General features: G+C 62.9%; 1 protein-coding gene across 5 annotated transcripts in view; it reads left to right on the plus strand.

The window, feature by feature from the left end:
- Positions 1-14,315, plus strand: part of LOC100517649 (maestro heat-like repeat family member 5) — a 62,038-nt gene extending 47,723 nt beyond the window's left edge. For 2 of the 5 annotated variants that reach the window (XM_085021004.1, XM_085021003.1), the window contains exons 20-30: positions 504-663; positions 1,612-1,793; positions 6,475-6,612; positions 7,044-7,158; positions 7,829-7,972; positions 11,110-11,286; positions 11,794-11,949; positions 12,326-12,448; positions 12,575-12,677; positions 12,883-12,957; positions 13,231-14,315. In XM_085021004.1, coding sequence (XP_084877130.1) covers positions 504-663; positions 1,612-1,793; positions 6,475-6,612; positions 7,044-7,158; positions 7,829-7,972; positions 11,110-11,286; positions 11,794-11,949; positions 12,326-12,448; positions 12,575-12,677; positions 12,883-12,957; positions 13,231-13,328 — 1,471 coding nt within the window. In that variant the 3' untranslated portion in view covers positions 13,329-14,315. Of the gene's footprint in view, positions 1-503; positions 664-1,611; positions 1,794-6,474; positions 6,613-7,043; positions 7,159-7,828; positions 7,973-11,109; positions 11,287-11,793; positions 11,950-12,217; positions 12,449-12,574; positions 12,678-12,882; positions 12,958-13,230 lie in introns of all 5 variants that reach the window. The other 3 variants (XM_085021006.1, XM_085021005.1, XM_085021002.1) reach the window with 3 other exon arrangements.
- Positions 14,316-14,437: the final 122 nt, after the last annotated feature.

The following is a 14,437-nucleotide window of genomic DNA, read 5'->3' on the forward strand; positions in this document are numbered from 1 at the left end:
GGCTTCCAGGAGGAAGAGACTGCACAGTGAGCCTTAAAGGCTGAGCGGGAATAGGCCAGGTGAGGAGGCCCAGAGGCAGGAGAGGAGGGAAGGCAGACAGGCCCTACAGGTCAGAGGGTAGGGGTCAGAGGGTGACAGATTTGGGCACCAGCTGGACTGGTTCTGATAGTACTTGGGAGCCATTGAAGGTGACAGAGTCAGAGTCTGAGCTGGGGTGAGAGGGGCCTGGAGGAGAGACCCTGAAGGTGGGGAGACCCCGGAACACAGTTCAGGGCAGCTGGCCCAGGCTCTGCCTCGTCGCCCAGGCAGTGCCCACCCTGTCCCGCCTCCACCCCTCCCCCTCCTCGAGATGCTCTCATCCACCCTCACCCACCCACCCTGCCGGGGTCCAGCTCGGGATCCAGCCTGCCCCTCCCACCCCAGGCCCCTCACCCGAGGCCCTGGTCACGGTGGCCAGCTAGGTGTGACCCAGCGCGGCCCTCACGGCCCCTCTCTGCCCACAGCCACACCTCCCTGCTGTGGAAGGCCCTGGGGGCCGAGCAGCCCTCCAGCCATCTGGCGCTGGCCATGCTGCTGGCCTGGCTGCAGGAGCGGCCCCTGCCCACCAGACCCAGCGACAGCCGCCCCCAGCCCAAGGAGAAGGGCCACCTGCTCTCCATGGCCGTGAGTCTGCCACCTCTCCCAGACGCCAGCCCCACGGCCCTGCCGGGGGCCTTCAGCCAGACCGTGCACCAGGCCCCCATTCCCAGGCCTCTGAAGCCCAGCCCTGCCCAGCCCTGCCCAGCCTGGCCTGGGGGAGGGGGCCTCCTCCACACAGGCCCTGGGTCCAGGCCCAGTTCCCCGCTTCCGGCTCTGACCACCCCAGCCGGGTTCAGCTGGAGCGGAAGGGCGCGGAGAGATCCGTGAACCCCCACACTTGGTACTGTAAGTGGTCGATTCTGGAAAGATCCTAGAGGCCGCCTCCCGCAGCTCCCACCTTCCCACTGGAACCTCCCCTGACCCCAGCTTTCCCCACAGGCCCTGCACGCACAGCCCCAGGAGCAGGGAGCTCACCTCCTAACACACCACACCTGCCCCCTGGGCTGCACCCCAACCCTGTTTTATGCCAGGCTAAGAACGCCCACCCCACCCCACAAGCCCCCGAGCTGTGGCCCAGAGCCCATAGCTGCCCGCCCCCACCCGGAGCCCCCCAGACAAGCTGCTGCCCGCAGCAGACAGGCGCAACGGCTGAACCTGGCCAAGGGAAGCCCCAGTCTGTTCCCACGCTCACCCAGGGTCAGCCCTGCTCTGTGGCCCCCAACCCCCCACCCTCCCGTAGAATATCACACCTAGTGTGGGGCCAGCAGGGCAGCCCACACAGGGGACAGCGACTAAGCTGGGCAGGCAGAGTGACAGGGTCAGTGGGATGCAGGGCCCAGGCCGCAGGGGGAGTGGCAGGAGATGGGGAGGCGGCCAGAGGGATGGCCGGGCCGGGAGGGGGGGACGTCTCGGGGCCTTGGCTCTGGCCCTGGGGGCTGTGGCCAGGGAGGCGCGGCAGGACAGGGGTGTGGGCAGAGGGCTGCTCGCGGGCCTGGCCACCAGACCCCTCAGCAGCCCCCGCGGCCCCAACAGGCCATGAACGTGCTGCACGAGCTGCTGTTCGCCCGAGAGTTCGAGAAGGCCACGCGGGAGGCCTTCCCCGAGCTCCTCCTGGTCCTCCTCACCCAGATGCACTACGTCCTGGAGCTGACCCTGCCCGAGGAGCCACAGCCCAGCCAGGAGGCCCCGGGGGCGGCCATGCCCCGGGCCCAGAGGTAAGGCCAGGCTTCCAGTGGAGACACTGGCTTTGGGGCTGAGTGCAGGTTCCAGGCCGGGCAGCTCGGAGCAGCAGGCATTCATTCTCGCACGTCCAGGGCGAGGGGTCGAACCCCCTCGTGCGCCTCCGGCTTCGGGCGCCTCTGCTGTGCTTGCTGTTGCTGGTCGGAGACGCGGTCCTTGTGTTTCCGCCTCATCTTCACTGTGCGTTTCTGTGTCTAAATTTCCCTTTTCTTCTAAGGACACCTGCCATGATGAGTTAGGGCCACCCCAATGACCTCATCTTAGCTTGATTCCATCAGCAAGGCCCCAACTTCCAAACGAGCGCACACGCATGGGGACCCAGGGTCAGGACTTGAAACAGCTTCTGGGGACACAACTGCGTCCCCATCAGATGTGACTCCACACACAGCTGTGGCCAGTACGGCAGCCAGCACGCAGGGGGCATCCTGCCTCCCGGTGACCGTGGGTGCCTGGCAGCAGAGACACCCGGACACAGCGGGCACATGGGGACTCCAGGTGCCACAGGGGGCACCATGTCTCACCCACTGTGGTCCCTGCGGGATTCTGCGAGATGAATGTGCCCCTTTCATAGATGAAGAAACTGAGGCTCAGAGAGGGTCAGAGGCTTCCCCTGAGCCACACAGAATGTCCACGCGTTGCTAAGCCAGAGCCTATAGGATGGTAGAGGTGTCTGCCCTGCCACCACTCGGCCCCTGTCCACAGGGCTCTGGACCCTGGCACGTTTTTGCTCTGGTGACATAGACGGTTGTCCGTCTGCCCCACATGCCTGACCGGCGTGGACAGGATTTGCGTGGGAGGATCCGTGCCCCGCCAGCCACGTTCAGGCCATGGCACGAGCTGGCATCCTTGCCTTCCCTCTGGACAATAGGTCACATCTTGAGAAACCCACCAAGCAACTCTTTCAAAACCGCCGGGGCCCAACTCTTTTCATTTGTTTGTATTATGATGTGAGCTCCCGACAATTTGTCAGTTTTAACAGCTCTCCCCAAGGCACGTCACAGGAAAAAAATGTCACTTCTTCTCATATTGCTTCTGAATTCGAATGTGCATTAAGTTCCTTTTTTATTCAAATCAACCATGCAAAATGCATGAATCTTCCCTAATAAGCTAATAAAACATTCTCCTCCCAGAAATAGGAGGGTTAGGAGAAGGCTGTGATGAGCCGCCTCCATCCATCAGCTTCCTCCCCACCCCGCACAGGTCCAGCCTCCCCAGCTGTCCCTGCTCCCCCCTTCCCCCCGCCCCCACTTGCTCCCCGCCCCAGCTGCCCCTAAATCAGATCAGGTGGTGCCTGTGCTCAGAAGCCTCCCTGCTCCTCCCCAATCAAGCCGAGAAGGACGGCACCCTTACAGTGGCCCACTGGCCCTTCTCATCTGGCTCCCCATTGAGGAGGGCAGCTGCTACCCCGGGCCCTCGGAGGGCAGCACTGCCCAGGTGGGCCACTGTGGTGATGCCAGGCAGGTGCGATGTTACCATCAAGGAAGTCCAGGGCCAAGGAGATCAGGGCACTCACTACCGAGAGTGCCCCTGTCTGGTGGGGGGTCCCCGCAGAGTGGTTTGACCCGGGACACCTGCGGCAGGCTCAAGGCAGGGTCAGACTGGTGCTGGGGTCTGGAGTTCCTGACATCCTGCTAAGCTGGACTGGCCCCAGGACCAGCAAGTAGGGGTTGGCAGGGCTTGCTGCCAGGACAGGAAAAAGTGTTACCAGCCCTGCCTATGGGCCCTTCTCATTCCTCTGCATCTCCAATGAACAAAATCCCTTTCTTTTAGAGACACTTTCTGCTTTGGTCCATTCTCAGCCAGGCCCTCCTCAAGCCCAATTTCCATCCTGCCCCATGTAGGACTTCTTCCTCTTGTTTCATCCCTTGTGGGCTGAGTCTCTTTAACGGCAGTGGAGCGTCTCCTTTCTCTTTATTTCAAAGACACTCCCTTCAACAAATTTCCTTTTTTTGCCCTGGCTGCCAGGAAGCTCCTATATAAAGTTAATGTTCAGTAATCCTTCACTGCAGCACGGGGACGCTTCCTTTTGTTTCTCACCTCCTGATCAGTCCTCTTTTAAACATAATTATTAAGTTTAATTTAAAGCTCTTGTATTTAAAACACTATACATGGTCCTGGGTTTTGGCAGTTGACCCGCGATGAATACACCATTAATACTGCTATGCTGTTTGGGGTCCGGATCTGAGAGCTAAGATCACATCCTAACCCCCCTGCGAGCCCACTGAGCTGCTCTCTCCAGCTCACGGTCTGGTTTTTCCATCTGTGCCATGCGGCCGCTCCCCACCGGGTGCAGCAAAAGACCGGGCTGCTCTTTTCCGGCCACTCTGGGCCTCCATTTAGGGTTCGAGTTCCTCTCCTCCACTTGCTCACTTGGGCTGATGTGGCCTCGGGCCCAGGGGGCCTCCTGCTTCCTCGGATCCGCAGAGGGTGGTGACTTCCCAGGGGGGAGCAGGGATCCTGAGCGGAGAGGGACCGACGGGGAGGTGTGCTGCGCCGTCCCAGCCTGTCCTCCGCTTACCTCCCTGGTGTCCCCACAGCCCTGCGCGGACCTGCCTCCTTCCCCGGCCCCTGGCCCCACCTCAGCCTCCCTTTCACTCCGTGCTCCCCACAGCTCTTGGTGGAAAAGAGGAAAGGACTGAAGGGACTGTTGATGGTTGTGCCAGCGCTTGCCAAGCATGCCGTGTGCCCCACTCTTTTACTTAATGAATGCGGTGGCGCCTGCTGTGTCACAGACGGGGCTCACCACGCCACCAGGGAGCTGTCTCTGTGCTCAGGAGCTCACTGCCCCAGGGGAATGTGGACAGCATCAAGTAACAGCCCAGGGACACATGACACACCATGGACAGTGCCCTGATGACCCGGGGGCGGGGGCGCCTCCGGCACACGGTTGCTGAGAACTGGGCCTCTGAGCACAGACCCGAATGGTGGTTAGAGCTCACCGTGTGGGGCAGAGGGCCTTCCGGGCCAGGGGACCCCAACGGGGAAGGGACAGGAAGGAGGTGACCCCAAGGCTCACCCCAGAGCAGTGGGGAGCCTCGGGGAGCCCGTGCAGAGGGAAGGACGAGCTGCGGTTGGCACTGGGGCGACGTGCAGAGACGAGGAGACAGAGCGCTGCCTCCTGCTGCTCACGTCTGATGCGGGGGTGTCTTTTGGCTCTGGGTCCAGAGGAAAGGATGGTGTCCCACTTCCTCATCACCTGGGGACATCTGCAGTCCGTGCCCGGTGGCACTGGTACACAGGATGCCTCAGCTCTGAGCGGACCCTGCAAGCTCCCCACACATCCGCATCCTGCCTCCCACCCCGTCTAATGTGCCCCTTGGGGTGAGGCTCCAGGAGGGCACGACCTCGGCCACGGAGGAGAGAGGCGTCCCCAGGGGCTCCATCTTCTGCTGGTCACGGGGCTGCAAGGACTTCAGGCGACAGGGTCCCTCTGTGTTGCCAGGGATCCTGGGCTGGGGGTGGTCTTAGATTTTGGGACCCGCAGGGGGTTTATTCACCCCAGCCAACAAGGGCGCTCCCAGCCCAGCCGAACTCATCTTCCCAGAAGCCCTGGTGCGGCTGCAGGGACACAGTGACCGTGAAAGATGGGGCCCAAAGCGCCCCAGGACCCGGAGTTTCCAAGAGCCGTCACAGAGCAGACAAAATGCCACCGCGCCCAGAGTCCCCTTCTCCGGAAACCGTCGTCACTCTGGCTGAGACCAGTGACCTGGAAAACCTCTTTGAGTGGCACCGCTTGGGGCCGGATGACAGGCCGGCTGACATTTGAGTTGGCGCCACCGGGGACTTTGGCGGAGTGGCATTTCAGCCCTTCATATGTGGTTTTTGCAAATTCCATCAGAGCCGTGCGTGGTCCGAGCCGACAGCCCAGTTCCAGGGCTGCGCCTGCTCATCCAGGTGATGCCCCCGGGCAGGGTACCTGGGGAGGCAGACAGGCCACAGAGCGCTCTTCCCGGGCCTCACCTGGCTGCCTGCGGCCCAGGGCAGCCCTGGGCCCGCGACTCAGCCCCACTGTGCAGGGTTGGAGCCAGAACCTGGCCAGACTCTGCTTCTGCCACCCCAGCTGGGCTGCGGGACCAGGGCGGTGCCTGGGCAGCTCCTGTCCCTGACCAGCACACCACCTGGCCGTGCTTCCGCTCTGGCACTCCTCCGTGAGTGCAGGCGTGCAGGCAGCCCAAGGAACCCGGGTTCCCTGGTCCTCAGGAGTCGCTATGGACCCTCCCCTGGGCTCCCACGATGCCACAGCCCAGCGTCCTCCCCTCTGCTGCACCCCCTCTGCGGTCTCCCCGGCCCTGTCCCCACAGCTCCAGCCCTGGACAGCCAGCTGTGGACACAGCTATTGCCTCCAGAGGCACCACCCTCCAGATGTGTCTAGAGCGTCCCCTGGGCCCGCCCCCTCAGGAAGTGCCTCCGCTCTCCAGCAGCACCCTGGGGTGCTAGGCCTGGGCCTGACTGGGCACGTGCCGCCCCCACCCTCAGCATAGCCCACACCCATCCCACACGCCAACATTTCTGTTGAAGGAGGGGGAACGAGCTGCCCCAAGGACCCCTGTGCTACCGACCCTGAGCCGGGATGGGAGCCAGAAGGCACCTTTCCAGGGAGGGTGGCGGGTCCCCTCCCCGGGCAGGGCTGGCCGGTGACCCCCCGCTCTGCCGCAGCCTGGCACTGGAGGCGCTGAAGAGCCTGCTGTCCAGCACCGGGCACTGGCAGGACCTGGCCCTCCTGGAGCTGCAGGGCACCTGGGAGCTCTTCGCCACCATCCACACCTACCCGCAGGGCGTGGGCCTTCTCGCCAGGTAGGGGCGGGGCCAGGCTGGGGAGGGGCCTGCCCGGTCACCCTGACCAGGAGCCCGGGCAATGGACTGCAGTGACCCCCAGGCCAGCCCAGGAGCCCACAGACTCACGCGGGCATACAGGGCTCCAGGGCACGGAAGCACAGGGACCCGCCCTGTCTCACATGCACACCTGGGGGCCCAGGATGCGGGGATCGTCCTCCTGCCCCCACCCTGGCCTGAGGCCTCCTAGGGGACAAGGGCCAGGTGGGTGCCCATCTATCCCATGACCGGCCCAGGCCTGGCATCCAGGGGGCCGCCAGTGGGGCAGAGGGAGCTGGAAGCGGGCAGAGGGGCAGGGGCGGGGGTGGGCCTACCCACCCTCCGTGACTCCCGCTGGGTTGGGTGGTGGTGGGCGAGTGGACACAGGGTCCTGCCCTCCCCCTGTGCCCCAGGGCCCTGGTGCAGAACCGCTGTGGGCAAGTCAAGGCGGTGACCACCCAGCTGCTGCCCAGGCTGCAGAGGCAGGAGGAGCGGGAGAGGAAGGCGGCCGTCGTCATCCTCACGGAGGTGGGGGGGCCCCTTCAGGACCACACCGGGACCCGCCAGGCACACACCCCACTCTTCCTTCCTGCTCCCGGCTCCTCAGAGCCCACGGTCGGGGCTGCTTCTGGCTGCCCACCTCTCAGGCACCCCTCAGCCTGCAGCCTGGGGGCCCCATCTCTCTCCCCCGCCCCTGACAACTTGGGGTCCCACCCCCAGACTGTGAAGCTGATAGGGCAAAGGCTAGAGCAGTCAAGCGCTGTGCCAGCCTCGCAGCTGCCAGCTGGGGCATGGGGGGGTCATTTCCATAAGGGCCATCAGTAGAGGAAACTCCTCAAAGCCCGTGCCACTCTCCATCCCACCCACGGTCGGAATGTGTGGGCCTCCCTCCAGGAGCTTTGTCCTCAAGCACCCCAGGAGCCAGGCTGCTGAAGTCTGTTCCCAGCCTCGCTGTGTGACCTCAGACGAGGCCCTTGCCCCTTCTGGGCCTCAGTTTCCCCAGCTATATATGGAAGGATTGAACCAGCTCGGAGGTGGGTTTCAAATACTCACTGACCAAGATTCCCGAGAGAGCAGGTCAGCCACCCTCCCCGAACCCCCCCGCCCGGGCCCTGGGCCTAGAGCCTGGCCCCCAGATCAGGTGAGGCTCCCTCCGAGAGGGTGCCCGGCCTGACCCGCCTGCCCTGGGGCTGCCCAGTTCCTCTACAGCCCTGCCCTGCTGGAAGTGCTCCCCAAAGAGGCAGCCCTGACGGTGCTGGCCCAAAGCCTCAGGGACCCCTGCGCCGAGGTCCGCGTGCTGAGCCTGCAGGGCCTGGGAAACATCCTCTTCCACCCAGAGAAGGTAAGGGGAGCGGCCAGGCTGCGGTGTAGACGAGGCCCACTGGGCTGGCATCGGGCTCTGTCCCTTCCAGCAGTGTGGCTGGGACACGCGACTTCCCCTCTGCGGGGCTCAGTTTCCTCACCTGTAGAATGGAGCCGGTGCCGGCCCCTCGGCAGGGCTGCGGGAGGGTGCGGCATCCATTCCCCAAGGCGCCCAGCAGGTGGCACCCCAAGGCAGGCCCACAGAGGGGAGCTTCCCTTTCTACCATTAAACACGAATCTCACTAACTGGGCGCTGGCACGGATACTGGGAGACCCGCATGTAGCCACCTGCAAAAGTCCCAAACCAACCTCGCCTTCACCGAGGCAGAAGTGCGTTTCTCTCCAGCCGCGTGGCCGTCCCATTCTGCAGCCCCTGGGAGCAGGCTCCTGGTTCGCTGCGCCCCACCCTGGGTGCCGCCCTTCTCTGCGGGGCCCGGGCGGCCACCCCCACGCCCACTCCAGCCAGCAGGCACAACCACCCATGGGTCACGGGCTTCTGCTCCAGGGCAGTTGGCCAAGCGGTCCCAGCAGCACAGGAAGGGTGGGAAAGTCCACCCCTCGGGGCTCCCAGAGGCCCGGCCACAAAGTGGTCTTCTCGCCAAGGAACAAGGGTTGACTTCCGCAGGGCCCCCCACCCCCTCCCACTACTCACCTCAGGAGAAGGAACCCCGACGACCCGCTCAAAAGTCCTCAGCCCACACTGTCGTCTGACGGTCCCAGATCTGACGCTGTTTTCAGGAATGGCGCCCTGGCCATTTCGTCCTCGTTAGAAATTATATTTTTGCTTTACAAAGATGCTCCCAGCATAATACCCACATCTCAGTGAAAGAGTCCACTGGAAACACTGCAGGTGTAGCCACCAAAGGTTACACAGACACCCTCCGGCGAACATCCGCGACTCACAGCTGACCTGAAGTCGCTCCACCCACTGGGCCCCAGAACCCCTCCCTCACTCGGTCCTTCTCCCACGATGAGGGTGGTGCCTGGTCAGCGCCACTGGCTTTTCCTCCTGTTCTTGGACCCTCTCCCCATCCCTCTTCTCAGTCTGCTCGCTCCTACCTTTAAGGACCATCTCTTAGCCAATCGCTCCCAAACCTGAATCCCAAACACAGCCCCGAACTCCAGCCTACTTCTTGGATTCTAGCAGCATCTCAAACTAACCTGTGCAACAAACCCTCCCCCAAACAGGCTCCTCCCATAGCACGCACGCCCACACACACACACACACACACACACACACACACACACACACTCACACCCGTCTCAGTTGATGGGAACTCCACCCATCCAGTTCCTCTAGCCCCAAAACTTAAGTTCATTCAGTCAACAAACCCCACAGACACCCAGGCATGCCTTTGCACGCGCTGCTCCCTCTGCTGGAATGCTCTTCCGGTACCTCTTTGTAAGAATTTGCTCAGCTGTCACCTTCTCAGTGACACATGTCCTGATCCTACTGACAAAAATTAAAACTTTACGGAGTCTTTGTGTGGCTCAGCGGGTTAAGGATCTGGTGTTGTCACCGCAGTGGTTCAGGTCGCTGCTGTGGCACAGTTTCAATCCCTGGCCCAGGAACTTCCACATGCCGAGGGCACAGCCAAAAACAAAAAACACCTTCTAACCACCACCTGTGCCACCCCCGCACCCACTGCCCTGACGGATCGTTTCATTCATCAACGGCTGACGCACTCGTGTTGTAGGTTCAACACTGGGTGCTCCCCATCAGAATCCATTCCGCTGTCCAGACCCTGCTGGACCTGGCTCCCAAGCCCCTGGCTGCACCCAGGTGGTGCTTAGAAAGTGTTTGGTGCTGTTAAGTGAACAGCTGAAAATGAATTTAATATTGTAAAGCCAAACAGATCTTCTTTAGGAAGCCAACGAAGTTGCCTAAAATTTACTGTTTTAAATTTGTAAAAATTGGTAGTTCCCATCATGGCTCAGCAATTAACGAACTCGACTGGCATCCATGAGGACATGGGCCCAACCTCTGGCCTCACTCAGTGGGTTAAGGATCCGGCGTTGCCGTGAGCTGTGGTGTAAGTTGCAGATATGGCTTGGAGCCCTCATTGCTGTGGCTGTGGCGTAGGCCAGCGGCTACAGCTCTGATTGGACCCCTAGCCTGGGAACCTCCATATGCCGCGGGTGTGGCCCTAAAAAAAAAAAAAAGACAAAAAAATTTGTAAAAATCCGCCTGGCTTGCACCCAAGTCATTGATAAGGGGCCTGATGGCAGGAAACACTATTTGCTACCGTGTTATTTTCTGACAGTTGATTCAGACAATTCCTGATCACACCGCACGCAAGAGGAGCAGAAAGAACTGGCTGAACATGAACTTAGCTTTTCCTCTTTAAAGTAACATACAAATGGAAAAAGGTCATTGCAACAGGGACAGTCGGGAGACCCCCCTCTATGCACCCAGCTCCCTGTGACATGAGGTGCCAGTGACTTCAACGTGTGCCCACATGACCCACCTTGTCATGCCCAGTCCACCAGGCTCCCTCTGACCTACGGGGAGGCCGGGAGTCAGAGCAGAGGCAGGGTGGGTGAGCGAGGGGAGGCTGGTCTCCAGGACTTGATCAAGGCTCCCTTAGCCCCTGGAGGACGCCAAGTGGCTCAGAGAGGGAAAGCCCAGGAGTTCCCATGTGGCGCAGTAGAAATGAATCTGACTAGTAACCATGAGGTTGAAGGTTCAATCCCTGGCCTCACTCAGTGGGTTAGGGATCCGGTGTTTCTGTGGCTATGGTATAAGTCACAGACGCAGCTCGGGTCTGGCGTTGCTGTGGCTGTGGTGTAGGCTGGCAGTTGTAGCTCCTATTCAACCTGGGAACCTCCATATACCTTAGGTGCGACCCTAAAAACCAAAAAAAAATAACAAAAACAGAGAGAAAGCCCACCCACAGCCCACAGCTGCCAGTGGATGGGCCAGGGCTAGGAGCACAGTTCCCTGGAGGGCAGAGCCAGGCAGGATCCCAGCCAGACAGGGGCAGGGCAGGGGCCCAGGGGGTCTGGGAAGGGGCAGAGCCTGGGTTTGTCTTGGGTCAGCTCGACAGGGCTGCGGGTGCAGGGGCGCAGGGGCGGCTGGTCCTGGTGCCCTCGGCCCACTGCCCCCGCCTCCCACAGGGAAGCCTGCTCCGCAGCCAGCTGCCGCCCTTCCTCGACGGCTTCTTCCAGAGCAGCGAGCCGGTGGTTGTGCGTCTCATGGGCACCGTGTCGGACGTGCTGCACCACCTGGGCACACACGGCCCGGGGGCCCAGAGCCTCGCCATCGCCACCAATGCCCGCGCCTTCTTCGACGATGTGAGTGTGCCCATGCCCCTCCTGGGCCTCCCCTGCTCCCTGGAGGACCCCAGGCCACCGTCCAACTGGAGGCGGAGGCCCCAGGAGCGCCCTGGGTGTGCACCCTGCGCAGGTGGGCCGCCTGGGGGGCCTCCAGGTGGCACTCATCTCTCTCCAAGTGGCTGAACTGGTGCCAACACTGTCTCTCCAACCCCACCTGTCCCCTTCCTGACCTGCCCCACTCCCGCGACGGCGGATTAGCCTTCCCTGGGAAATGAGAGGGATAAGCCCCGCTCCAAACTGCGTTCATGACACTTGGGCCGTCGGGACGTGAGTGTGAGTGGGAGAGAGATGATTTTAGTTTCTTGAAGACGGCCCGTGACCCACCCTGGAAGCCCCGAGCCCGGGGAACAGGGTCCCGCTGAGGGGACTGAGCCCGTCCCCAGCACAGAGCGAAGGGCCCCAAGTGGGGTGGGGGCCAGGACCCCCAGGCAGGCTTGGCTGTGGCTCTGAGCCCCCACTTTGCAGGAGCGGGACAGGATCCGGGCAGCAGCCATGGCGCTGTTTGGGGACCTGGTGGCGGCGATGGCCGGCAGAGCGCTCAGTGGCCTGCGAACCCAGGTGCACCAGAGCATGGTACCCCTGCTCCTGCACCTCAAGGACAGCTGTCCGGCCGTCGTCACGGTCAGTGCCCACCAACCGGCCTTGGCCTGGGCAAGGCTGAGGGCCGGGGGTCTGCAGATGGCAGTGGGGCTGCCCGACAGCAAGGGGTGCTCCTTGGGGCGGCAGGTTTGGCCCCCTCGTTGGTTTCCCCACTCTCTCCACGAGCACACACCCGTGCACACACACGTGCACACTGGCCAGTACACAGTCTCTCCTGCTAACTGCTGTGTCCCCAGTGCCTGGCCTATCGTGGGGGCTCAGGTTGTTCATTGAACCTGTTGCAATACAGCCTGAGCCCTTCTGCGGCCCAGCCCACGCGCCACACCAGGCCACTGAGACACATCTCTGCTCAGAGCCGCCCCCTCGGCCGGTAACCCCTCCCCCGCGGTGCCCACAGCAGGCCAAGCTCACCTTCTACCGCTGCTCCGTGCTGCTCCGATGGCGCCTGCGGCACACCCTCTTCTGCGCACTGGCCTGGGAGAGCGGCCTCAGCGCCCACCACTTCCTCTGGACCTGCCTGGTGAGCGGCCGCAGCGGGGGCCAGGATGGGGGTGGGGACTGGCTGGGGCTCCCCAGGGCTGGTGGGTGGTCTTGGTCTGTGCAGGGCCAGCGCTCTGGCCCTGGCGAGTGACCGGCCTGCCCTCAGATGAGCCACAGCCAGGAGGAGTTCAGCATCCACCTGGCACAGGCCCTCAGCTACCTGCACAGCGGCCACCACCACATCAAGACCTGGGCAGTGCTCTTCATAGGTGAGCGGGGGCTGAGCTTGGGTCCCCAGGCCTGCCCCACCCGAGTGACCCGCACACATCCTGGCCGCCCATCCCCAGCGCCTGCCACACCACTGCAGCTGGAGCTCAGGCTCCACAGACAAGGAAGGTGGGGAGTGAGGGAACCTGGGAGGGGCGGGTGGGCCTGAGCCCCGACCCCCAGCGTGCTCCTCCCTCTGTCTCGCAGATTATACCATCTGCTACCACCCCCGGGCCGTGTCCCAAATGGTCAATGACACGGACACAAAACTGCTGCTGTACAGTAAGAGGCCCCACCCCGTCCACACCCCACCCGCATCTACAGGGGGGATGGGCACCTGAGGCTGGCATGAAGCAGGGCCCTGGGTCGGCACCCCCCCCCAAGCCCCAGGGGCCGGCATGGGGCGGGGTGAAGAAGGGATCTCCCCCACCCCAGCCTGGAAGGCCGAGGAGGCGGGGTCTGGGCGCCGATGACCTGCCCCACCCCCACCCCAGGTGGGCAGATGGGACCTGGTTGGGGGGTGGGCACCTCTGACTTGTCCTTCTTCTCCTGGAGCTTTTGAAGATCTCAAAAATGACCCAGAGCCCGGCATCCGCGAATTCGCCACCAGGCAGTCCTCCTTCCTTGGGGAGGTGGCAGCCAGACGGCAGTGACCCCCAGCCATCCTCCCTCACCCTCCTCCTCCCCACCCCAGGCCCTCCGCGTCAGGCAGCCCGGCCCTGCCCGCAGAGCTTGGTTGCACAACATTTTTCCACTAGAAAGAAAGATCTAGATTCAACAAAGAAGCGTCCCCTGTACGCTCCCTGCCCACCATCCACGGGCCCTCCAGGAAGGCTGCAGCCCCAGAGACAAACGGTGAAGTCTGTGCAGGGCCCCGCAAAGGACAGCTCAGCTCCCCTCGTGGGGATCAGGTGGGGTCCCCTCCAGCGGAGCGCGAGCCCCAGCCCGCCAGGGCCCTGGGTGCTGACAGGGCCACTCACCAAGGAGCCCCTGCGGTCATCAGCTTGTCTCAGCTTAGAGCTCCACCGTCACTGAGGGGCTGACAGTAGGGGGGGGGTCCTGGGCTGGTCTCCCTCCGCCTCCATATCCAGCCTGAGTCCAGTCAGGGCTGGCACCCAGGCCTGGCAGCAGAACCAGCCAGCACCCAGAATCAGACCTCCCGGTGGCCTGGCCTGCCCTGGCCAAGCTGTGTGGCTTGAGGCGGGGTCTCAGCTCTCTGAGCCTCGACTGTCCCACCTGTAAAATGGAGAGTAAGACCTTCTCCCAAGACCCCTCGGAAGGCTGAGTCCAGCAGTAAACTGACCCCGAACTCCCAGGGAGCCCCCGGAGCCCCACATGACCTTCACCAGGGCCCTCCCCTCCCAGCCTTGGTTTGCCCACTTGCAAAATAGGCAGGTTGGCCCCCCCCTTACTGTGCGTCCAGGGAGTGTCCTGAGACCCTGCCGACCGGGGTTCCCTCCAGGGCTCCAGCCCAGCCGCCCCCTGCCTCTTCTCGCTTGCGCCTCCCTGGCCGACCCTGCTGCACTCAGCACCCCCCCGCCCCGCCGCCCTGGGAGCCCCTCGGGGCAGGGATGGGGCTGCTCCGGAGGCCCCAGAATTTGGATGGCGGGTTGAAAGAATACAGCGCCTTCATAACCTCATCCCAGACTTGCTGACTTTCCTGGATGAGTTCGGGGAAAGGAGGAAATAACCCTGAGTGGCGCTGGCGGCCCCGCTACCCAGGACGCCCGTTGTCCAGCCCCGAGCAGGGGCTTTGGGTGAT

This window comes from Sus scrofa, chromosome 4, assembly GCF_054392235.1.
Source record: "Sus scrofa isolate SSC_HxYL_T2T_F1_AM1 chromosome 4, Sscrofa_HxYL_maternal_Yorkshire_Landrace_v2.0, whole genome shotgun sequence".
Lineage (NCBI taxonomy): Eukaryota > Metazoa > Chordata > Mammalia > Artiodactyla > Suidae > Sus > Sus scrofa.